The sequence below is a fragment of the Trichomycterus rosablanca genome, chromosome 5 (assembly GCF_030014385.1).
Source record: "Trichomycterus rosablanca isolate fTriRos1 chromosome 5, fTriRos1.hap1, whole genome shotgun sequence".
Classification (NCBI taxonomy): Eukaryota; Metazoa; Chordata; class Actinopteri; order Siluriformes; family Trichomycteridae; genus Trichomycterus; species Trichomycterus rosablanca.
Genome location: NC_085992.1, coordinates 50,406,851 through 50,432,398, shown reverse-complemented (window position 1 = coordinate 50,432,398; position 25,548 = coordinate 50,406,851). Strand labels below are relative to the sequence as shown.

The 25,548-nt window shown below is 37.9% G+C and overlaps 4 protein-coding genes across 7 annotated transcripts; 2 read left to right on the top strand and 2 right to left on the bottom strand.

Moving 5' to 3' along the window:
- Positions 1 to 1,647: 1,647 nt before the first annotated feature.
- ndufs8a (NADH:ubiquinone oxidoreductase core subunit S8a) lies at positions 1,648 to 13,459 on the bottom strand. Of its 2 annotated transcripts, none has more exons than XM_062996296.1 (7): positions 13,402 to 13,459; positions 10,304 to 10,351; positions 10,096 to 10,161; positions 9,910 to 9,999; positions 9,491 to 9,663; positions 3,524 to 3,652; positions 1,648 to 2,275 (listed from the first exon to the last, which is right to left on the bottom strand). In XM_062996296.1, exons 2-7 carry the CDS (start codon positions 10,344 to 10,346, stop codon positions 2,144 to 2,146), a joined length of 633 nt encoding a protein of 210 aa, XP_062852366.1. In that variant the 5' UTR covers positions 10,347 to 10,351; positions 13,402 to 13,459; the 3' UTR covers positions 1,648 to 2,143. The 2 variants fall into 2 exon arrangements, with proteins under 2 accessions (XP_062852366.1, XP_062852365.1); XM_062996295.1 differs by having other exon boundaries at positions 10,096 to 10,164; positions 13,402 to 13,454.
- On the top strand, positions 5,277 to 6,719 carry LOC134314688 (uncharacterized). The gene is made up of 4 exons (XM_062995381.1): positions 5,277 to 5,721; positions 5,859 to 6,008; positions 6,095 to 6,193; positions 6,341 to 6,719. Exons 1-4 carry the CDS (start codon positions 5,277 to 5,279, stop codon positions 6,508 to 6,510), a joined length of 864 nt encoding a protein of 287 aa, XP_062851451.1. The 3' UTR covers positions 6,511 to 6,719.
- On the top strand, positions 10,901 to 23,393 carry si:dkey-9i23.8 (beta-1 adrenergic receptor). 3 transcript variants are annotated; one of them, XM_062996292.1, is made up of 9 exons: positions 10,901 to 11,095; positions 15,790 to 15,865; positions 16,000 to 16,015; positions 16,310 to 16,458; positions 17,335 to 17,524; positions 20,152 to 20,290; positions 20,380 to 20,544; positions 21,874 to 21,952; positions 22,962 to 23,393. In XM_062996292.1, coding segments are annotated over exons 3-9 (936 nt in total). In that variant the 5' UTR covers positions 10,901 to 11,095; positions 15,790 to 15,865; positions 16,000 to 16,014; the 3' UTR covers positions 23,175 to 23,393. The 3 variants fall into 3 exon arrangements, with proteins under 3 accessions (XP_062852362.1, XP_062852361.1, XP_062852363.1); XM_062996291.1 differs by having other exon boundaries at positions 15,747 to 15,865; XM_062996293.1 differs by lacking the exon at positions 10,901 to 11,095 and adding an exon at positions 14,214 to 14,263.
- Positions 23,324 to 24,990, bottom strand: tmem187 (transmembrane protein 187). Its single transcript, XM_062996294.1, has one exon. It carries the CDS (start codon positions 24,988 to 24,990, stop codon positions 24,235 to 24,237), a length of 756 nt encoding a protein of 251 aa, XP_062852364.1. The 3' UTR covers positions 23,324 to 24,234.
- Between the last annotated feature and the right edge of the window lie 558 nt (positions 24,991 to 25,548).

The window sequence follows — 25,548 nt, the reverse complement described above, 5'->3', positions numbered from 1 at the left end:
AGATGGATTACTGGACGGCACAGTAGCAACTAGACCAACTCAAGCTAAAGAAACCTCATTAAAATTGCTTTGATATTCAATATGCATATATTGAATGTGTGTACACACACACTGAATGTATGTATGTGTGTGTCAGAATTTGGAGAGAATTATTAATGCGTTATACAACGGCGTCAACATGGACCAAGACTTTGTAGGAATGTGTCCAACACGCTATATAATCTGCCCAGTCAGTATTAATATGTTTCCAATATTTTGGTAAAAATAATGATTTAATACAATTAAGATGGTGTTTAACAGTTCTACTCACTTTAAAACTATTAAAACATTTACACCCAGAGTTACACTCAATAGCTGGCGAATGAATTCCAAGATTTATAATTAAATTGTAATTTATGAGCACATGTTATATTTTATTGATTAAAATCTTAGATTTTGCCAATTGACTGACGTTTCCAGCATTATAATTTCTCTGGTACTTCTCAAAGATGGATTACTGGACCACACAGTAGCAACTGGACCAACTCAAGCTAAGAAACCTCATTAAAATTGGTTTGAGTGGGAATACATTTTAATGTTCAAAATTCCAGAGATTTATTTATTTATCACGTCATGTTTTACACACTTTGGTTACATTCATGAGAAACGGTAGTTACTCATTACACAAGATTCATCAGTTCACAAGTTTAATGTCAAACCCAGTCATGGACAATTTTGCATCTCCAATTCACCTCACTTGCACGTCTTTGTACTGTGGAGGGCGGCACTGTGGGTAGCACTGTCGCCTCACAGCAAGAAGGTCCTGGGTTCGATCCCTAGGTGGGGCAGTCCGGGTCCTTTCTTTGTGGAGTTTGCATGTTCTCCCCGTGTCCGCATGGGTTTACTCCTGGAGCTCCAGTTTCCTTCCACAGTCCAAAGACGTGCAAGTGAGGTGAATTGGAGACACTAAATTGTCCATGACTGTGTTTGATATTAAACTTGTGAACTGATGAATCTTGTAATGAGTAGCTATCGTTCCTGTCATGAATGTAACCAAAGTGTAAAACACGACGTTAAAATCCTAATAAACAAACAAACAAACTTTGGACTGTGGGAGGAAACCGGAGCTCCAGGAGGAAACCCACACTGACACGGGGAGAACATGCAAATTCCACACAGAAAGGACCCAGACCGCTCTACCTGGGAATCAAACCCAGGACCTTCTTGCTGTGAGGCGACAGTGCTACCCACCGAGCCACCCCAAAATTCTATAGGAAGGAGGTATAATGTGTCAGAGAGTACAAGACTAATTAAAGTTTTTTATTTGTGTTTTACATCACTTTATACACATGATTGTGTTATTTATGGCATGATATGTGTTATGTTTGTCATTTTTCCTTTGTTTCTATCTGTCCATTTATATTTTTGTTCCTGCCAGGAAGTTTAGGATTGCTCTTGTGTTTTCTTGGTCGAGGGTTTGTTTAACAGTTGCATGTACAGTATGTGTACCTGTTGTCTCTCTCTGGTGTATTTGGAGCATTAAATCAGAATATACTGTATTGTGAGCTGTGTTTGGCATCTTTCATGTTAGGGGGATTGTCTCCTTTTATTCTACATCTTGTGCGCTAAAAACAAAGCATCATCTGAAAGCAGGACAGACACTTCATGCTCTTTTTTAGAACATTAATTTATTTGATACAAGTAATGAATGTTTGTACAGTTCTCACACAGACACACAAACCTGCCGTTATTAAAGCAGCCCAAAAGCTGACGAGTTTCTAACTGCAACACTTTTTTTCACACGTATTTATGGCTGTGCGTTTAATAAACAGATCAATGAACATGTCTACAGTAAGCACGTGCCCGCCAGGAATCCAATTCAATACACAAGTGCTATTATTTGAAGAGAGTTTAAGAGCAGTATGTGAGGGACTAAACAGCATCTCCGTAATGCATTTAAATCTTTAATTAACACACAGCTGTATCACCGCACACTGGTGTTTGTGTTACAATTCTGGGCCATTCATCCTTAATCAACAATACATTTTAACAAAAAGACTAATTGCCGTTTCTGAAGACGATGCTTTCAATGTTCAGCCGGTCGGATGGTTCATGTGTGTGTGTGTGTGTGTGTGTGTGTGTGTGTAAAAGCCAGACAGTCCGTCTATCTGTAAAGGTAATCAGCCTGGATATTGGCAGCGATCTCAGCTTCCCATTTGTCTCCATTATTGAGCAGCTTTTCTTTGTTGTACAGAAGCTCCTCGTGAGTCTCTGTGGAGAATTCGAAATTCGGCCCCTGTAAAACAAACATGGAGGAAAGAAAAGTAAGAGTAAGATGTAAATACAACAGGGTGCAACAGGAGTACAACAGAAGTCTAGCAGCATTATTTTTCCTTAAATGTAATACAGTGTTGCAACAACTACTTAAAGACTGAATACACTATATTGCCAAAAGTATTCACTCACCCATCTAAATAATTGAATTCAGGTGTTCCAATCACTTCCATGGTCACAGGTGTATAAAACCGAGCACCTCGGCATGCAGACTGCTTCTACACACATTAGTGAAAGAACGGGTCGCTCTCAGGAGCTCAGTGAATTCCAGCGTGGTACCGTGATGCCACCTGTGTAACAAGTCCAGTGGTGAAATTTCCTCACTACTAAATATTCCACAGTCGACCGTCAGTGCTATTATAACAAAGTGGAAGCGATTGGGAACGACAGCAACTCAGTCACCGAGTGTTAAAGGCCACGTAAAATCGGGTCAGTGGATGCTGAGGAACATAGTGCGCAGAGGTCACCAACTTTCTGCAGAGTCGATCACTACAGACCTCCAAACTTCATGTGGCCTTCAGATCAGCTCAGGAACAGTGTGTAGAGCTTCATGGAATGTGTTTCCATGGCCGAGCTGCTGCATCCAAGCCTTACATCACTAGGCGCAATGCAAAGCGTCGGATTCAGTGGTGTAAAGCAAGCCGCCACTGGACTCTAGAGCGGTGGAGACGTGTTCTCTGGAGTGACGAATCACGCTTCTCCGTCTGCTGATCCAATGGATGAGTCTGGGTTTGGCGGTTGCCAGGGGAACCGTACCTGTCTGACTGTATTGTGCCGAGTGTAAAGTGTGGTGGAGGGGGGATTATGGTGTGGGGGTGTTTTTCAGGAGTCGGGCTCGGCCCCTTAGTTCCAGTGAAAGGAACTCTTAATGCTTCAGCGTACCAAGAGATTCTGGACAATTTCATGCTCCCAACATTGTGGGAACAGTTTGGGGATGGCCCCTTCCTGTTCCAACATGACCGCGCACCAGTGCACAAAGCACAAGCTCCATAAAGACGTGGATGAGCCAGTTTGGTGTGGAAGAACTTGACTGGCCTGCATGGAGTGTGAAGGCAGCGAATACTTTTGGCAGTATAGTGTATGATCAAGAATTTATTCAGTAAGTATTAAGTCAGTAACTGCATTTCCAACTCTTAGTTAGTTTATACGATTAATGCAAACTTTTACACATGAATAAACATCCACAGATCAACATATTGACAAAGCAAACCTCTACGATGGCATCCACGGGACACGCCTCCTGACAGAATCCGCAGTAGATGCATTTCGTCATGTCAATGTCGTAACGAGTCGTTCGCCTGCTGCCGTCAGTACGAGGCTCCGCCTCAATCGTGATGGCCTAGAAATAATAATAATAATGTTTTCTAGAAGATCCGGTATAAACGTATCTGAGCAGAAATATTAAGGCTGACAAACTGTCCAATCACAAACTGTATATGTTTAATAACTGTGATCATTATTAAGGAGGCACTTCTGCCTTATATACCCAGAGCTCAGACGAGGTGCAGCTGTGTGTAATTAGCTGGAGACCAATCAAAAAGAGAGCTCTCAGAAAGAGGGGTGTGGCACACAGGAGCACAGAGAAGCTGGATTCGTGACACATGCTTACTTTATTAACGACATTTATTTCAGCTTTCAATATTTAAGTACATTTAATATCAGAAAATTACGTCTGATCCTCAAGTACATTAAACATCAGATACTTTTACTCAGGTCATATTCTAAGAGGAACTTTAACTTCTATTAAAGTCAATTTCTGGTAAGAGACTTTATAGGTGTTTTACTCAAGTCTGGCCTTCAGCTACTTCATCCACCACTGCTGTTCAGTCACAATAGCGCGTGTTTTTTTCTGGACAATGCAATAAATAAATAAATAATAAATAAATAAATAATAAATATATAAATAAATACTAAAAACATAAATAATGAATGAATAAATAATACATAAATAAATAAATAATGAATGAATAAATAATAAATACATAAATAAATACTAAAAACATAAATAATGAACGAATAAATAATAAATAAATAAATAATGAATGAATAAATAATAAATAAATAATTAAATAATGAGTGAATAATTAATACATAAATAAATAAATAAATAATAAATGAATAATAAATAAATAATAAATGAATACATAAATAAATAATAAGAGAATAATAAATAAATAATAAATAAATAATAAATAAATAAATAATAAATAAATAAATAATAAATGAGTAAATAATAAAAAATAATAATAAATGAATAAATAATAAAAAATAAATAATAAATGAATACATAAATAAATAATAAATGAATAAATAATAAATAAATAAATAAATAATAAATGAATACATAATAAATAAAAAATACATAAATAAAAAATGAATAAAAAATGAATAAATAATAAATAAATAAATAATAAATGAATAAATAATAAAATAAATGTTGTTTGTATTTATGAGATGGACTGGTGATCTGTCCAGGGTGTTTACCCAGTGAATCAGGTAACATGAATAAATACATTTTTTATTTCTTATTAAAACACAATATGAATGTCGCTCAGGTGGCGCAGCGGTAAAAACACACACTAGCACACCAGAGCTGGGATCTCAAATGCATCGTATCGAATCTCAGCTCAGGGTGTGTCTCGTCAAAGTGTGGGTGATAAGATATACACGGCTGCTGCCCACGTGTCGGAGGGGGCGTGGGTCAGCTTCGTTCTCCTCAAACAAATGGCGATCAGCATTGGTGGAGAGGAAGCGTGACGCAATCGGGCAATTGGACGCGCTAAAACCGGGAGAAAATGCTTAATCAAAATATATTAAAACCCACAGTACTAATAATAACACCAACAAGGATAAATGTATCATTATTGTTAACCACTATAATATTAATTATAACTGTTGTATTATTGAAGTGGAGTGAGGTGATGGGAGGTGAGCAGCAGTGGGCGTCACTGAGTGATGTCATAATGGTTCCGCTGCAGCTAGTCGGAGCCTCGGAACACTTCAGTGTTGGAGTTTGGACTTGGAGCAGAGCAGCTGGAACAATTTCTCGTCTCTTGTGGTTTTGGTCGCGGTTCCGCCGGAGCCGGCGGCCCGACGCGAACCCTGACGACCCCGAGGAGGAGGCAGAGAACGTGAGGAACGACGAAGCTGAGAGAGCAAATACGAGAAGCAAGCGGGGGAAGAAATGGAGGAGGATTTTTAGGAGGAAGAACAGGGAGACGGGGATGGAGGTGGAAGAAGAAGCGGGAGAGAGCAGCGCAGAGCAGGGGCCGGCCGGGGTGGAACACCACCGGGACGCCACCGAACTGCTCCCGGCTCCAGCGGAGAACGCTGAACGTCCTGCTGGTGGAGAGGAAGCCATCGACTCTGTGCCGGACGGAGGTGACGAGATGGTCGACCAGCGTCAGGGTGAGTAGATGAACCCGTCCTGATCGTCACGCAGCTGCAACCATCCAAAATGAACAAAAAATATCACTTGGCGTGTGGTGGTGGTGGTCGGTTCCTGGACAATGACTCAAGAACCGTCATCCTTCATGTGGAAGCAGATAACGAGATCCTGATGGAGACAGAAAGCGAGGACGTCAAGGAGCTGGCGAACTTCCTCCTGGATGAAACCGAAGCGGAGAGCGAGCGCATCACGGAGCTGACGGAGAACACGCTGGATGACTTGGAGGCGTCGTGCAGCGAGCTCGAGGGTGAGCAAAGAAATTTAAAACAAGCTTTTAATCAGGACCCGGCAGGACGTGACGTTCTCAACATCTCTTCACCTTCAAACCAACAGATAAGATTTTGAAGCTGCTGGAGGAAGCTGAAGCTGCTGAAGCCAGGATGGAGGAGTTGAAGCGAGAAGAGGCTGAAGCCTTCGCTCGTGAAGATTACGGTGAGTAAAAGCAAAGATGAACGAAAGCTGATGGATAGAAGCAGCTACTGAGCAGCAGATCTTCTACTGACCATCCAACGCTTCACCATGAGTCCAACCCAACGTCTGAACGTTCACGTCTGGCTTCTGCTGATTGGATGTTTAAAGGAGGAATGCTGGTGATGAGCGAGGGTGTCGAGGATATCTATGAGATCATGGTCAGCGCCGGTGATACAAGACTGAGCTCGGACGAGCGTTCACGCATAAGGGTCACGCCCTTCTGGTATGAAAGTGGCCTGCTGTTCCCCAGACACGCCAGGAGAAGGGACGGGATTTAGGAGGAGGAGGAGAAGTGGAGCTCCGGAGACGGGCAGCGGGAGAGGAGAAACTTCTGAACCCCACCAGCACACCAACATCAAACCAAGTCGGGGGCTAAGGTGGACCCATCCAGAACAGAGAACAAAAGGAGAACAGACGAGCAGAAGAACATCGGAGGAGACGCTTCTGAGGAACATCAGTCCAAACACTAATAAAGCACCGCAGCTCACTCATGTGTTTTTATAGTCTTGTTTATATGGGCACAGAGAAGTCACCAGCTGAGGAATTAGGAGGCCAGGCTACAACGTTACATGATGTTCTAGCAATCAGCAAATCCGTCATCCAAGTTACTGTCTACATATTTTTGATGTGGCTGAACTGAAACGCCAAGTGTAGGAGCTTTAATATGAACAGGAGCTGCATGGGTACTCCGACATGTTCACCTCTTCACCGGGATCAAAATAATAATAAAATAATAATAATGTTACCACTACTACTACTACTAATAATAATATAATAATACTACTAATAATAATAATAATATAATAATTCTACTACTAATAAAATAATAATAACAGTAAAGTAATAATAATAATAATAATAATAAAATAATAATAATGTTACCACTACTACTACTACTACTACTACTACTAATAATAATATAATAATTCTACTACTAATAAAATAATAATAACAGTAAAGTAATAATAATAATAATAATAATAAAATAATAATAATGTTACCACTACTACTACTACTAATAATAATATAATAATTCTACTACTAATAAAATAATAATAACAGTAAAGTAATAATAATAATAATAATAATAAAATAATAATAATGTTACCACTACTACTACTACTAATAATAATATAATAATTCTACTACTAATAAAATAATAATAACAGTAAAGTAATAATAATAATAATAATAAAATAATAATAATGTTACCACTACTACTACTAATAATAATAATATAATAATACTACTACTAATAATAATAATATAATAATACTACTACTAATAAAATAATAATAACAGTAAAGTAATAATAATAATAAAATAATAATAATGTTACCACTACTACTACTAATAATAATAATATAATAATACTACTACTACTAATAATAATATAATAATACTACTACTACTACTAATAATATAATAATACTACTACTAATAAAATAATAATAACAGTAAAGTAATAATAATAATAAAATAATAATAATGTTACCACTACTACTACTACTAATAATAATATAATAATACTACTAATAATAATAATAATATAATAATTCTACTACTAATAAAATAATAATAACAGTAAAGTAATAATAATAATAATAATAATAAAATAATAATAATGTTACCACTACTACTACTACTACTACTACTACTAATAATAATATAATAATTCTACTACTAATAAAATAATAATAACAGTAAAGTAATAATAATAATAATAATAATAAAATAATAATAATGTTACCACTACTACTACTACTAATAATAATATAATAATTCTACTACTAATAAAATAATAATAACAGTAAAGTAATAATAATAATAATAATAATAAAATAATAATAATGTTACCACTACTACTACTACTAATAATAATATAATAATTCTACTACTAATAAAATAATAATAACAGTAAAGTAATAATAATAATAATAATAAAATAATAATAATGTTACCACTACTACTACTAATAATAATAATATAATAATACTACTACTAATAAAATAATAATAACAGTAAAGTAATAATAATAATAAAATAATAATAATGTTACCACTACTACTACTAATAATAATAATATAATAATACTACTACTACTAATAATAATATAATAATACTACTACTACTACTAATAATATAATAATACTACTACTAATAAAATAATAATAACAGTAAAGTAATAATAATAATAAAATAATAATAATGTTACTACTACTACTACTACTAATAATATAATAATACCACTACTAATAAAATAATAATAACAGTAAAGTAATAATAATAATAAAATAATAAAAAATAATAAAATAATAGTAATAATAAAAAAAAAATATTAATAAAATAATAAAAAAAAATAAAAAAAATAATATTAATAATAATATCAATAAAGTAATAATAATTATAATATAATAATAACAATAAAGTAATAGTAAAAATAAAAATTATAAAAATTATAATAATAATAAAAATAATAATATTAATAAAATAATAATACTACTACTGATAAAAAATAATAAAAATAATATTAATAATAATAATAACAATAAAGTAATAATAATAATAAAAATTATATAATACTACTACTAATAATAACACATAATACTACTACTACTAATAAAATAATATTAACAATAAAGTAATAATAATAATAATAAAATAATAATAATAAAAATCATATCATAATAAAACAATAATATAATAAAAATCATAATATTAATAAAATATTAGTAATAATAAAATAATACTACTACTAATAAAATAATAATAATAATAATATTAATCATAATAACAATAAAGTAGTAATGATAATAATATAATAATAACAATAAAGTCATTATAATAATAAAAATAATAACATTAATAAAATAATAATACTACTACTGATAAAAAAATATATATATATATTAATAATAATAACAATAAAGTAATAATAATAATAAAAATAATATAATAATACTACTACTAATAAAATAATAATAACAAAATAATAATAATATTTATAATAATAAAATAACAATAACATTAATAAAATCATAATAATAAAACTACTACTAATAAAAATTCCTGCTTCTAACATGAACTTTGAGGATAAAATGTTCACTTGCTGCCTAATATATCCCCCCCACTAACAGGTGCCGTGATGAAGAGATAATCAGTGTTATTCACTTCACCTGTCAGTGCTCAGAATGTTATGCCTGGTTAGTGTATATATATATATATGCACACACACACACACGTTTCATGCATGCCTACCTGGGCCGGGCAGATGGCCTCACACAGCTTGCAGGCGATGCAGCGCTCCTCCCCAGACGGGTACCTACGTAACGCGTGCTCTCCACGAAAGCGAGGAGACAGCGGCCCCTTCTCAAACGGGTAGTTAATGGTGGCAGGCTCACGCAGGAGATAGCTGAAGGTCATTCCCAGGCCTGGAACGTAAATGTGTCATCTGTATTTCAGTATATCAGCACAGGGATTGGTAAGATCATTAAGAGATAAGCTACAGGGAGCATTTCCCCACAAGGACTTTGGTTTGTCTGTGTAAGTTTTGGCAATGGGCAGTGGTATAAAAGGTGATATACAAATAAACCTGCCTTACAAACATAACAGTGTAAGTGCTTTAATAAATACAGTGATTTAAGGATCTGTCCACACTCAGTACCAACGTAACTGACCTCGGAACAGCTCCGTCCACAGCAGGGTCTGAGCAGCTCTGTCGGTGATGGACTTCATATCTGTGGGGACGTCCTGAGCGTTCACGTATTCTGTATTCAAACAAAGAAGATGATCAGAAAACACGATACAAAGCTTAATACTGTACGATGTAGATCTTCGCTCACATGTAGTACGATCATACTCACTATATCCATCCCTGTGTGCAGATAAACTGAGAGGACGCACAAGACTGTGGCCGACCGCAAACGAACCTGCTGAGAAACACAGAACGGCCACCACAGCAAATGATCAGCACTGGATATATCTAAGAATCACCAGTCATGAGCACAGATATTTTTATTTCAGTTATAATAGATCCAAGGATTGATTTTATCGCGTATGTGAAGATCGTACCTGGCCGGGACATGGAGTACAAGAGACGCAACGTCGCAGCCATCCCGCCTAGACAGGAGAACACAGAGATTAGACATGCAAAGAAAATCTGGGCACACATTTGCTTCCAGTTGTCCTTCACCCTTAGACATATGACTTTACTTTACATCCCTTAGAACCTAGCAATTTAAATATCTTTCTTTATTTTCTTAAGCTTAAGGTCTACCGTGCAGTGGTTCTCACCACCCTGCTCTATGCCAGTGAGACCTGGACCATCTATGCCCGCCATGCCAAGCGCCTCAACCACTTCCACCATGGCTGTCTTCGCCGCATACTCCACATCCGCTGGCAGGACAAGATCCCCGACTCTGAGGTCCTGAAGCTGAGGTCCCGGTATGCACAGCATCTACACCCTCCTGCACAAGACGCAAGCTAGATGGGCCGGACATGTAGTCCGCATGTCTGAGTGGCAGAGTGTGGGAGGACAGAGAAAGCGGTTCAAGGACTCTCTCAAGACCTGGGAATAAACCCCTCAGGTTGGGAGGACCTTGCCCCTGACCGCTCCGGCTGGCGCTGTGCTCGAAGAAGCAGAGTCTGCTCGAATCAAGAAAGCAGAGGAAAAGTGAGCCATGAGGAAGTCCAGAGCTGCACCAACCCCCACTGCCCCAAACCCTTACGTGTGCCCCACATGTGGGCGGTCATTCCAGGCCCAGATTGGACTCTTCAGTCACCTCCGGACCCATCCCTTGTCACGAAGCCATGGTCGTCATCGACCACGATGGGACGAACATCACATCACATCATATAAAGATGGTAAAACAATATTACTTCTACCACAACCCCACCCGTCACATCACACCCGTCCTGCAACATCTCCACTGGCTTTCTACCTGTCTGATCTATTTCTGTCCTAAAAACCAACCCACACTCTTAATCCTTCCATTGCTAAATCACTCACTATCCCACCATTTAACCTACATGTCTTCTCTAGGCCGTCTCTCCGACTCTGGAAGTCTCTTCCACCTCGTGTCAAACAAGCCGACTCTATGTCCACACTTAAACCTCAACTTAAAACCTATCCTTTCTCTCTCTAGCTTATAATTGTTCACAACTTTAACTCATCCCTCTACCAAGTCCTGTCATGCTTCTACCTGTATCGCTGTGTTTTGTTTACTGTTTGCATGTATGTCTTAGATAGATAGATAGATAGATAGATAGATAGATAGATAGATAAACAAATACAGACAGACACACAGCCAGATGGATAGATAGATACACAGACAGACAAATAGATAATAAATAGTTAGATATATAGACAGACAGACCGACAGGTAGATAGATAGACAGAGGATAGACAGACCGACAGATAGATAAGACAGACAGACAGATAAGATAGTTAGACAGATAGACAGACCGACAGATAGATAAGACAGAAAGTGCCAACTTGCTGCATTTTAATAAATAAATCATGTTGATTTGGGCTTTAATTTATCTTTTAGTTTATTAATGTAGGTCTGTCTGATTTCTTGTATTAAAGATGAATCCTATATGATCCTATTTTTCCATTTTGATAAAAACTGATATCAAAGCTTTTCCCGATACTAAACAGATACAGTTTACACACGTTTACTTACATTTACATTTTCAGCATTTAGCAGACACTTTTATCCAAAGCGACTTACACAATGAGCAATTGAGAGTTAAGGGCCTTGCTCAGGGACCCAACAGTGGCAACTTGGTGGTGGCGGGGCTTGAACCGGCAACCTTCTGTTTACTAGTCCAGTACCTTGACCACTGAGCTATCACTGGCCCCTTACTTGTGTACTTGTATTCCAAACTCCACCATAAAGTCACGTGTATTTACTAGAGTGATTTAAAATATGCAGTGACACTGAAGTCTATAAAGCTTTAATTAAGATATCTGTTTGATTTATGTTTGATTAATACAGGCTCAGATTTACAATGTGATTGTGGGTTGTTTTTAATAGAAACACCTTTTTAATTCTGTTTAATTACGTGAGACTTTGCATTAAAGTAATAAAGATCATTATTATTCCTTATTATTATTATTATTATTATTCCTTATTATTATTATTATCGGTCAGGGTGGTGAGGAGTCCTGAGACGATCACAAAAACACGTTGGACAGAACACCAGTACATTGCACACTCATATGAACAAAGTACTGCAGTCAATCCACGTACTGGCATGTTCTGGAAGTCAGAAGAAACCGAAGTAATTGGAGGAAAGCAATTTACACAAAGAAAACATGCTAAACTCCACTATGATTATTAAGATTTATAGCAACAACATTACCTGCGGAGTCAAAATATTATTATTAGTAGTAATAGCATTGCTATAATTATTTATCTATTTACTTATGAGCGTCGCGGTGGGTCCGGTGCTATATGCAAACATTGGGGGCAGAACCGGAATACACCCTGCACAGAAGTTACATCTACGACAGCAAATATTATTTAATATTTTATATGAATATATTAATTCTATTTAAAACGTATTAATGTACTTTAGCTAAATAACTAACTAATGCACCGTGCAGGGAGAGTGTGACATGACTTTCTTGCAAGGAAACACAAACTTATCACATCAGTTCCGCTCCACTGCAGTAATTACTACAATTTATACTAAGAGTTAAGTTTATAAACTTATTTTAATACTTTTATAGTGTTTAAAATTGTCTAATAATGACATTCTGTTATTTACAGGAGTTAGAAACATTAAAACTGATGCATTTTGACGGTTATATGAGCAATAAGCTAAGTTAGCTTAGCCTGGCAGTGATGTTGGCACCAGGTTATGTTATGTTAGGACATGTGGTTATGCATGTAAATAACATGTGATTATAATTATGATGATTATGGTTTAATAAACTGTAATAAATCACATGTAAACACAGTGTGTGCTGAGTGTTAGCAGCTGTGTGTAACCGCTAAAGTCTCAAGGACTTTCAATGACTGCACTAAAACACACAGCGCCATGTGTCTTATAACCTCTCACTACACTAAAACCTCCGTGTTTTACCTTCACATTAAATAAAGTCACTATTTAAAGCTTTTAGTTTAATAAAATCTGTAAATCCTGATTTTACTTGAACTCACCGAGCTGTCGCTATTTGGCCTCTTGAACCAGAACAGCGGACAATTTAACTACAGCACACTACACTCACCGGAAGTACAACTCATCACGTGATCCCTTTCTTCACAATATTATTATTATTATTATTATTATTATTATTATTATTATTATTATTATTATTATTATTATTATTATAAGCTAAAATCTCATATGCCAAACGCCATATGCCATGCACAAACCCCCCGTTATCTGTACGATATTTTATTAATTATTTACATTATGTATAATATCACGGTGTTCCGTACAGAGCTCCGAATATCTCTACTTTAATAATAATAATAATTATTACTATTATTGTTATTAGTATTATTATTATAAGTGGCTAAACACCATGTGTTATGCACAAGTGTAACCGTTGTCGGTACATTCTTTTATTAGTTATTTACATTATGTAAGATAACGGTGTTCCGCACAGAGCTTGAACGTGTTATTATTATTATTATTATTATTAGTAGTAGTAGTAGTAGTATAAGTAGCTAAACGCCATATACTATGCACAAAAACCATGTTTTCTGTACGATATTGTATTATTTGTTCGCAATATGTAAGATCACAGTGTTCCGTACAGAGCTCCGAAAGTATTATTATTATTATTATTATTATAAGTGGCTATACGCCATGTGTTATGCACAAAAAAACCCCGTTATCTGTACGGTATTATATTATTTATTCACATTATGTAAGATCACAGTGTTCCGCACAGAGCTCCGAACGTCTCATTATTATTATTATTATTTTTATTTGAAGTGGCTAAAATTCACGCTAAACTTTATATGCCATGCAAAAACGTTTTCTGTACGGTATTGTACTATTTATTCACATTATGTAAGGTCACGGTGTTCCGCACAGAGCACTGAAAGTCTCATTATTATTATTATTATTATTACTATTATTACTATTATTATTATTATTACTATTATTATTATTATTATTACTATTATTACTATTATTATTATTATTATTACTATTATTATTATTATTTGAAGTGGCTAAAATTCATGCTAAACTTTATATGCCATGCAAATACGTTTTCTGTACGGTATTGTACTATTTATTCACATTATGTAAAATCACGGTGTTCCGCACAAAGTACTGAAAGTCTCATTATTATTATTATTATTATTACTATTATTATTATTATTACTACTATTATTATTATTATTATTATTATTATTATTATTACTATTATTATTATTATTATTACTATTATTATTATTATTATTATCATTATTATGACTATTATTATTATGACTATTATTATTATTATTATTATTATTACTATTATTATTATTATTACTATTATTATTATTATTATTATTATTACTATTATTATTATTATTATTATTATTATTATTATTATTATTAGTGGCTAAAATCCACCCTAAGCGCCACATGTCGTGTAAAAACCCAGTTTTCTGTACGATATTGTATTATTTATTCACATTATGTAGAATCACGGTGTTCCGTACAGAGCTCCGAACATCTCAGTGACTCACAAAGTTAAACTCGTTTATTTATGGTGACCTTTGTTGGCTTTTCACAAACGTCCAGCTAGGAAAAGATGGACAGGACAAGGCAGACAGTATCCCAGAAGCCAGCAATAAAAGGGGGAATTAAGGGGTTAAAGTAACATACAGTAACTGTGGGAATGTGCGTGTGTGAGGCTGGTGTGGGGGGTTAGATGGTTGATAAAAGTCTTCAAAACAAAGCAGCATGATTGAAAACCAGCATGACCAATTGGACCATGATTGACCAGTCATGGCGTGTAAAAAGGTTTTACCTACAGTGAAGGACCAAATAAATATAAAATCCACAATATATGGTGACAGCAGGAAACAGGAATTCAAGACAGCCAGCAGTTGAGAGTGAAGGTCAGGGTGGGCCTGGTTTCGACCATCCCTATCTGCATCCCACCCTCCTTTGACATAGCCAAACATGTCTTTATGTAGACGCCTGACTGGCCGGTAGCACCACTGGGAATTCGAACCCTGGTCCCCAGCAGTAGTGAGCTGGCGTAATTTACCACAGTGAGCCTGAGTGCCCCCTGTAAATTATCATTTTTTTGGTGTATTTAATATTGTATTCTTTATGTTTGTTTAATGACTGTTATTTCCTTTTTTTATTTGTTATTGTTATGTGTTTTGCAATCATTTAAAGCTCAATCTTCACTAAAGTATCAATATTTTTTATTTTATCGTAAGTTTTTCAAGTATTAAACCATTTAAATCATTTTAGTGATTAAAAGTGATATTTATACGTTTACAGTGTACATTGTGATGCAAATGTCTATGTGAACGTCTAATTATAGAGAGTAAATCAAAATGATGTGGACTTTCTATTATGGGTCCTAGAACCCAGGTCATCAGTGCCCATAGACGTCAGAGACGTGTGTGTGTGAGAGAGAAACAGCAGAATAAGGACTTTTAGGTGAGGCTTAATGAAGCAGTAGTAGTTTAATTAAAGACAGGGGATGGGTTTATATCACCTGTGTAAACGTGTGCATGTTTTTGTTCCTTTTTAAAACGCTTAACGTCACTGCTGTTTTTATCATGGACCTCCAGACGGCTTCTTCAAGAAGTAAGTAGCCTAATGTTATAAATAAAACAATCAAATATACGTAAACAGAAAATAATAGCATGTTTGATAATATAAATATTATTTAATAGTAATAGTAATGATGTTGTGAAGTGGTAGCTGAGCACCCAACCCTCAATCACTTGCAAAATATTCAGTCATAAAAACTGTAAATGCCGTAAATAAATGTACAGAACTTTGATTATCCTGTAAACACGCATGTGAATACTGACTAAAAACTCTTCTGACTAATCTAACACCGCTATAATGTACTTTTTTTGTGCTCTTCATCTGTAGTGAACCTGTCTGCTAACACAACAGAATTAGTGTCCACCATTAGTGAGTCGTGGAGCAGGATACAGAAGTCGGTACTCGTGATCATACTGAGCACTGAGATGGTTTTAGGAACCCTGGGAAATGCCATGGTCTTGATTGTTAAAGTGGTGGTAAGAATAATTATCATTTTATTATAACAGCATTTACCCTGTAATAGAACCCATTAATGTGTTATATATGTGTACAGTACAGTGAGACAAATCCCAGCTCATATGGAAGCTGGGGTCAGAGTGCAGGGTCAGGCATTGTACAGCGCCCGTGGAGCCGCGAGGGTTAAGGGCCCTGCTCAAGGGTCCAACAGTGGCAGCGTAGTAGAGCTGGGATTCAAACTCAAATATTTCCATAAATAAAGATTTAATAAGAAATTCTCTACTCTAATATTGTATATATATATTTATAAGTATCAATAGTAAATCATCACAATACCAAAACCTGCTCGATCGATTCTAATAAAGTACATATCAAAATACAGACAGACAGACAGACAGACGGACAGATAGATGATAGATAGACAGACAGAGAGATGATAGATAGATAGATAGATAGATAGATAGATAGATAGATAGATAGATAGATAGATAGATAGATAGATAGATAGATAGATAGATAGGCAGGCAGGCAGGCAGGCAGACAGACAGACAGACAGACGATAGATAGATAGATAGATAGATAGATAGATAGATAGATAGATAGATAGATAGATAGATAGATAGATAGATAGACAGACAGGCAGGCAGGCAGACAGACAGACAGACAGACAGATAGATAGAGAGATAGACAGACAGACAGTTAGATAATAGATAGCCAGTCAGACAGACAGACAGATTAGATAGATAGACAGAAATACAGAGACAGATAGACAGACATATAGATAGTGAGATAGACAGACAGCCAGATAGATAGACAAACATACAGATATACAGATAGACATAATAATAATAACATTTAAAACAATATAACACTGATCATTTCTCTGCTTCTCCCAGTGTCGAGGACAGTTCCAGTGTGTTTACTGGCTCCCGTTCGCCAGTCTCACTCTGTCTGACCTCTGCTGTTCTGCGCTGATCATAACCGGTTCCCTACTGGCGGTCCTGACCGGGGGTCAGAGGTCACCGTGGTGTGAAGTGGTCAGCCTCTTCAAATTCACCTTCATTATATCCTCCATCGGAAGTGTGGGTAAGAGCTAAGTGCAGCTAAGTGTTTATTATGGAGCATGGGTGAAACTGTCCACAATCAAGCAAGCTTTGTTTCTGCTCCATGTTAGATTATCTAGGCCAGGTGATTAGGAACAAATTTAATTCAACTGTAAGATTTCTACCAGGCAGCTTCTACGCTTATGCTTGACCTTGGACTGTCACGCATGTTCCACCCTCTAATTCAGGGGTGCACAGTGCACGCTGGTAGATCGTGCCTCATTCAAACAGGTCAACGTGATTGACATGAAATGCAGCCACTCTTTCTTAAATTTGCGGTTTGTTATTTTCATCCATCAGTAGCCAGTTTGCGCCATTTTTGCGTTTTTCCTTTTGTAACCTGCACTGTTTGTGAAGATGAGGGCGCAACCAAGCACAAAGAAACCAAAAACTCTGCTGGAGTTTGGTTCCTTTCAAGGTTTCTTCCTGTAATATTAAGGGAGTTTTTCCTGCCACTGTCGCCCTCGGCTTGCTCAATAGGGGGTTTCGGTCTGTTGGTCCTGGATTCTGTAAAATTGTTTTGAGAAGATGTGTATTGTAAACAGCGCTATGTAAATAAATTTGACTTGACCTGACTTGAATATTTAATGTTTTTTTTCACATGACTGTATGTATAGATTCTGATTCCTTGCTGTTACGCCAGTAGGGGGCGGCACGGTGGCTCGGTGGGTAGCACTGTTGCCTCACAGTAAGAAGGTCCTGGGCTCGATCCCCAGGTGGGGCGCTCTGGGTCCTTTCTGTGTGGAGTTTGCATGTTCTCCCCGTGTCTGCGTGGGTTTCCCCCGGGTGCTCCGGTTTCCTCCCACAGTCCAAAGACGTGCAAGTGAGGTGAATTGGAGATACAAAATTGTCCATGACTGTGTTTGATATAACCTTGAGAACTGATGAATCTTGTGTATTGAGTAACTACCGTGTGTCAGTCATGAGTGTAACCAAAGTGTAAAACATGACGTTAAAATCCTAATAAACAAACAAACAAACGCCTGGGGGTGGCGTCGAGTTTTAAGGACGTTGAGTTTCAGGGTATTTTTTCCCATAAGGATGTTTGTGAAACCTGTTAATGCGTCCATTGTCCCATGGAGCTGCAGATATTTTAGGCTCATGTAAAATAATGAGGTTGTTTTTGACACTTAAACACTGAAAATAACACAAATATAATATAAACACACTGAAATACAATAAACCTGCACTTAAGCTTTACTTCTTTATTGTTTCATTACGCTTCTAAACCGTGGAGATGCTCGATCTTGGAATATTGTATTCCCTTCAGTACCGGCGCAGTCACATGAAAAGCGACAAAACTGCTTAACGTGACTTATTGACCACTGAATTCGAGCGTCATTCTGTAGTCCTCGTTATGCCCATATTTGGAGACCCGGGTCTAAGCCCGATTTCCTAAAAAAAATCGGCTCTAACGCATCCTGTGCTGAATAAACATGTTCAGAACCCTGTACGTTTTGTTCTATGTACATTTTTCTCCTGTACATCACCGTATCCTCTGAATTACGAGGTTTTTAAAAGGGTCGTAATACTAATAATGCTAATAATAAGGGTTTTTTTGTATCTGTTGGTCCTGGATTTTGTAAAGTTGCTTTGAGACAATGTCTATTGTAAAAAGCGCTATATAAATAAAGTTGACTTAATAATGCTACACGAAAGCTAATGCTACTGCACATTAATTAGACGTCACTGAACTACACCAAAGCAAGGCGTGCTGTGGTGCTCGTATCGCTTTGTGGTTTGTCCTCCTTTTTCAGGGATGATTACAAAAGTATTAAAAGAGGTGAAAAGCACTTTCAGTCAGGTCATGTTGAGCAGTGTAGCCTCAGTGCAGGTCATCTTGTAGGGCTTGTTAAAGCAAGCAGTGAGTATTGCTTTCTACTTCAATGTAGCTAGCTACTACAAATATAAAGTAAAACTTGTGAATATCACTCCACTGTTACACCGGTGAATCGCGCTGCTTCGTGCGGTTATTTAAGAGGCTTATAAAAGAAAAAATAAATAAAAATTTAAGAGGCTTCCAGTCTAGTGATGTCAATTCAGTGCGCAGTAGCGTTAGCTTACATGTAGCAATATTCATCTTTAGACTCTTTAACGACTTCATAATTCAGAGGAACCAGTGATAATAGACAGAAGAATCTCCATAAAACAAAACCTAACAGCTCTGGAACATTTTTTATGACTACAGGATGCGAGAGAGGCCATTTTCATTCAAATATCCAGTGAGGAATGTGATTAGTGGAGGAACTTATGAGCAGTAATAATGAAGAGAAGTTTAGTGCTCCTGTCTCCTTCTTTTACTACATTAAACCACGTTAAGCTTTATTTTCAACCAGAAGCATTTTAGTCTCTGGGAGAAGCTGATTCTGATTCTCACCGTTTCTCAGAAGCTGGAGCTGTAACACAAGTTTAAAAGTGAAACAGGGAGGAGAATCCAGATAAACACAGATACATGTGGAGCTGTAACCCTGGATCTGACGCTTATTCCACACTGATGCAGACGATTCGTCTCATATTCACGGCTTTAGGGGAAACGTCGAGTACAAAAGCGCGTCGAGTTACAGGGTACGGCTGTATTTTGTAAACCTGAACACGGTGTTTGTATGACAGGGCTCCTGTGTGTACAGAGGTATGTGGGCCCGGCGTCCACTGGAAGACGCTTCTCGGCCATCATCACAGTGGCATGCTTGGCTTTCTGGTTGTCTGGCACTGTGTTTGGGGTGGTGCCCGTGATCTACGACTGGGTCAGGTGAGATTAGAAAACAGAATCAGAATCAAGTGCATACTGGAACATCTATTCATGTCTGACTGGAGTCTGTCCTTAACCCTGGGTGTCAGGTACGATCCGGCGGAGTTGATGTGTGCCGTGTTTTGGGAGAGCAGTTACTCGGACATGCTGGTGTACATCCTCAGTGCCTTCGGCCTCTGCATCTTCCCGCCACTGATCATGATCCTTGTCTGCCACCTGCTGAGCTGGGTTACAAATGGCAAGAATTCCACCAGGTTTGATACAAACACTATAGACACTTTGTTGTCTAGACTCTGTTTAATATTCTGGGTTGGGATGTTTGTTTTATTTCCTTTCATTGTCATGAACCCCCGGTTCATCCTGATCAGGGTTGTGGTGGGTCTGTTTTCCCTAGAGAGACACTGGGTAAACAGGATGCCAATCCACCTCCTTTAGACAGAGCCAATCATGTCTGTTTGCAGATGCTTGTCCGGATGATAGCACCACTGGGGATTCAAACCCTAGACCACAGCGATAGTGGGCTAGAGTAATATACCTCTAAACCACCAAAGCATACTGGGTTCATGATATGTTTTTTTCCAGATTTTTTCAACAAAATGAAATGAAATTTATTATTTCTCTTTAAAACAATAAAATAAAATACTGTATTTGTGCTTATCTTTTATTTATCTAAATAATAAATGCCCTTTTATTTCTGAGGTCGCTACAAACTGCAAAACAATGCTGCACGTTTCCCTTTTTGTGTAAAAAAAAACCTGAAATGAAATAAATCCCACAATATATAAATAAATTAATAATACAAATCAAGTAGAGAAGTATCCTCACATAAATACATTTGGCTGTAAAATTCAGAACCCGGCAACCCTGTAGTGACGTCAACCAGGCGAGGTGAATAGCGGCAGCGCCCTCTGCTGTTTAAAGTGAATATCGCTTCATTATACATGTGAATCGATTTTTAACTGTCTTGTGGTGCATCGTTACATCCCTACAAATAACCTATAAAAGCAGTTCTAGTGTTTTTTGTCATGATGGACTGACAGCAAAAGAAAAACAGTTGCATGATCTATTTCCATAATATAAGTACTGTAGATATGGACTGTCACAAGTGTGTGAAACTTTTCACCATTAGTTGTACATCATAAGGTATAAATCTAACCAGCAGTGACTTTTGAGAACTGTAAATGTACCTTTATATTTAATAATGACATTGGAACATGCTTTTTAAGTGCCATATTAGCTCAGACAATCGTTTAAAGCTCAAACAATCTCTATTACTTTGCTTAGAATGACTTTTTAAACAAAAGAGAAACTCAGACAGGTGTGTAGTGGAGTGATTAGTGGTTTTTATCTTTTCCTTTTCCTTTGTTCATAATGACATTGCAACATGCAATGCACCAGAAGAGCTTAAACAAGAGTTCACAGTAGAGGAGCGTTTTAGTGTTTTTAAACTCTTCGTTTACTTGGTTTATAATTACATTGCCCAATGCATTTTCACAGTCATATAAGCCTACACAAGATATTAAAACACACAACAAAGAGGAGCTGCTTCCTGACCTTTTTATTCTTCTTTCTCCTGTCTGTAGTAAAATGGACTTGTCCTCGGTCACTCCACTGGTGGTCGGAGTCTACCTGGTCTGCTACACTCCGTTTACTTTGTCAGAGGTGAGACAAGCTTCATTAGTTGATAGATATACTGTATAATGTATATAGCTGCACATGTTCGCAGTGGATGATCTTAGATTGCGGTCGGAAACAAATACATTTCGGTTCTGCTAATCGGTTCCTAAACGTGATGACACTTTATCATCGTAAACAAAGAATACTGCGATCTGCAAGGCCGTACAAACGTTCTTGTGCTTTCACCAAGGCTGATTTTCTTTAACAAGAACTGTTGAGTTTTGTACATCTTTAACACACCTCCTTGTTTCTACACTCACTGTCCATTTTATCAGCTCCACTTACCATATAGAAGCACTTTGTAGTTCTACAATTACTGACTGTAGTTCATCTGTTTCCCTACATGCTGTTCTTCAATGGTCAGGACCACCACAGAGCAGGTATTATTTAGGTGGTGGATCATTCTGTGTTAGTGTGTGTTGTGCTGGTATGAGCTAATCAGACACAGCAACGCTGCTGGAGGTTTTAAACACCGTGTCCACTCACTGTCCACTCTATTAGACACTCCTACCTAGTCGGTCCACCTTGTAGATGTAAAGTCAGAGACGATCGCTCATCTATTGCTGCTGTTTGAGTCGGTCGTCTTCTAGACCTTCATCAGTGGTCACAGGACGCTTTGGTTGGTGGACGATTCTCAGTCCAGCAGTGACAGTGAGGTGTTTAAAAACTCCAGCAGCGCTGCTGTGTCTGATCCACTCATACCAGCACAACACACCACCACCATGTCAGTGTCACTGCAGTGCTGAGAATCATCCACCACCTAAATAATACCTGCTCTGTGGTGGTCCTGTGGGGGTCCTGACCATTGAAGAACAGGGTGAAAGGGGGCTAACAAAGCATGTAGAACTACAGTAAGTGGAGCTGATAAAATGGACAGTGAGTGTAGAAACAAGGAGGTGGTTTTAATGTTATGGCTGATCGGTGTATGTCACAATTTAATATTTATTATGGTTTACTATGATTACTGTAATCATTATAAACCATTTCTGTTTAGCTCATCCTGCTGGGGAAGTTCGATCTGTCTCCTTCTCCTGACTGGCTGAGAACACTTTCGTCAGTGATGGCGTATCTGGACTGCACCCTGAACCCCATCATCTACTGCACAAACCAGGACTTTAGGGAAGCGGCGCTGGCACTTTTGTGGACCAGCAGGAAGTCCAGCTCTCCGGAGCCTGTACTGACCAGCATTACAAAGCTGGACGTCTAGTATTAACACAGTGTGAGATGAAACCAGTGTGTGTGTGTTTTGTAATCATAATATGTTGTATAATCCTAGCAGAAGGACACAATCTGTGTTTGGATTAGGTTTCATAACGTACATAACAATCAAACAAACAAAACACTGAGGCATTGAGGCACATCTAAAAAATCTGCTTTAATTAAATGGTTTCACAATCACAAAAACAATTAATATGACAATTATTATAGTATACAACAGCTGTACTGGTCTCTCTTCTATTCTATATCCAGTCTCCCTGCCCAGTAACCATTATTTATGAGTGGTGTTAGGCACACAGGGACCCTGACCAAGATTAAGTGGTTAGTAAAGATGAACAAATGAATGAAAAACTACACTTATTTATTCATACAGGTTTGCATTTATTTTTTATTATGTTTTACTAAGTATTATGATTAGCATTTATTTATTTATTAGGATTTTAACCTCACACTTTTTTTTACTTTGGTTACATTCATTACAGGATGTAATGTTACTGGAGTTACTGGTTATACAGTCATGGACTATTTTGTATCTCCAATTAATCTGACTGCACGTCTTTGGACTGTGGGATACGCATCATTGATTTGGCGCAGTTTTGACGCCGGATGCCCTTCCTGACACGACCCTCCCTATTTATCCGGGCTTGGGACCGGCACTACAATGCACTGGTTTATGCATCCTGGCGGCCAGGTACCTATAGGACGATTCAGTGTCTCCAATTAGCCTGGCTGCATGTTTTTGGACTGTGGGAGGAAACCGGAGCTCCCGGAGGAAACCCACGCGGACACGGGGAGAACATGCAAACTCCACACAGAAAGGACCCAGACTGCCTCGCCTGGGGATCAAACACACCACCACCACCAGCCAGGCTAACAAAGTATGTCGAGAAACAGATGGATTACAGTCAGTAATTGTAGAGCTACAAAGTGCTTAACTGGACAGTGAGTGTAGAAACAAGGAGGTGGTTTTAATCTTATGGCTGATCGGTGTATATTAAATGTAGGACACTTTTACAGTCCATTTGTCCTGATATTCAGTGGTTGAGGTTTTAGGAGGTGCGTTTGTGCGCACTTTGCGCGAAGTGCGTAAAAAAGCAGAAGCTGTAGTGAAACTGCATAATGTCGCAAACTTTGGACCAGAAATGTCCAGTGAACTTTTGGAAGATCCAGAATTGCGCCAGTTCGTGGTCCAGTAGTTTTAAAACGACAAACCCAGCGCAGGAAAGAGCGGCCAGAGTGAAATAGCGCAGTGATACCCGGTCACCCAAAGTGCGCTGGAGCGATGCGGCGTGCAGAACCGCGACCGCGATGTGCGCACCGAGGACCAGCTCAAATCCCCGGGCACAAACCAGGGCTGCTGCATAACTCAGAACCGAGCACAACTCCACCATCAGGGCAAAACGCGTGGACCAGCCGTGCACGATGACCCTGCACCACACCGGCACCCAGGCGAAAATGGGCAAAGTGACCCACTGGTCAAGCACGGAGGGCGCACGGCGCAAAGTGGCCAGTCTGATCCACTGCAGGGGTCCGTATACCAGCGCCATCAGCGCAAACACGTCCTTCATATAAGCAGCACTGCGGCGGCCGTCTGTGCGCCAGAACAACCAGTAAATCCCCACGATCGTGTAGCCCACGTTCACCACGCAGTTGAACGGCATGGCCAGGAACACAGGAAGCTGCGCCACTCGTTTCTCCGCATAGTGATCGTACGACGTGTCCACCAGAACTGCGTCAAAAAGATCCGTGTTCACCAAAACCACGCAAAGTAAAAGTGGAATCAGAACATGCACCAGTGCGGACATCTTGCTTCCAAACTTGGTGTAACACAAACACTCAAAGTTGGGCAACGCAAGCACAAAGTGCACACGGGTCTGTGTAGTGCGCAAGTGCAGACGAGCTGCGCCAGGGTTGCCAGTACAACCAAAATCCATCCTACATCCCACTTCATCTGGATGTTAAGTAGTTGCAATATTTTATTTCCACCGGCAGGTTACACTATTTTACTAGCTGGTCAGGTTCGAGGTGGGGAGAAAGGCACGCACACGTACACACACAAACATGAAAAAATCTTTGGTTTATAATGTCTGTAATGAAATAAAAGTCAATGTATAACCAAACATCAGAAAAAGTTAGGACAGTATGAAAAATGCAATTGTGCCTCAAAGAAAGATTAGAAGGGATTTGCATATTTCTCCCTCTACTGTGCAGAATATCATTAAACCATTCAAGGAATCAGAAGGAATTTCAGTGTGTAAAAGCCAAGGGTGCGAGCTTAACACTCAACACTAGCTGATATAACCACATGGATGAGGGATTAGTTTATCAAACCTTTATCAAGCTCTACAATACAGAGTTACTGC

What these genes read in the sequence shown, in the direction of transcription:
- si:dkey-9i23.8 (XM_062996292.1), top strand. An exon ending in ATCCTCCATCGGAAGTGTGG is followed by an intron (nt 17,525 to 20,151) that starts GTAAGAGCTAAG and finishes TTTGTATGACAG; the next exon opens with GGCTCCTGTGTGTACAGAGG. An exon ending in GTGATCTACGACTGGGTCAG is followed by an intron (nt 20,291 to 20,379) that starts GTGAGATTAGAA and finishes CCTGGGTGTCAG; the next exon opens with GTACGATCCGGCGGAGTTGA.
- ndufs8a (XM_062996295.1), bottom strand. Translation starts at nt 10,346, where the DNA reads ATGGCTGCGACGTTGCGTCTCTTGTACTCCATGTCCCGGCCAG. An exon ending in GTACTCCATGTCCCGGCCAG is followed by an intron (nt 10,165 to 10,303) that starts GTACGATCTTCA and finishes TGTGTTTCTCAG; the next exon opens with CAGGTTCGTTTGCGGTCGGC. An exon ending in GTGGACGGAGCTGTTCCGAG is followed by an intron (nt 9,664 to 9,909) that starts GTCAGTTACGTT and finishes TTTACGTTCCAG; the next exon opens with GCCTGGGAATGACCTTCAGC.
- LOC134314688 (XM_062995381.1), top strand. Translation starts at nt 5,277, where the DNA reads ATGGTTCCGCTGCAGCTAGTCGGAGCCTCGGAACACTTCAGTGTTGGA. An exon ending in GTCGTGCAGCGAGCTCGAGG is followed by an intron (nt 6,009 to 6,094) that starts GTGAGCAAAGAA and finishes TCAAACCAACAG; the next exon opens with ATAAGATTTTGAAGCTGCTG. An exon ending in CTTCGCTCGTGAAGATTACG is followed by an intron (nt 6,194 to 6,340) that starts GTGAGTAAAAGC and finishes GGATGTTTAAAG; the next exon opens with GAGGAATGCTGGTGATGAGC.
- tmem187 (XM_062996294.1), bottom strand. Translation starts at nt 24,990, where the DNA reads ATGTCCGCACTGGTGCATGTTCTGATTCCACTTTTACTTTGCGTGGTT.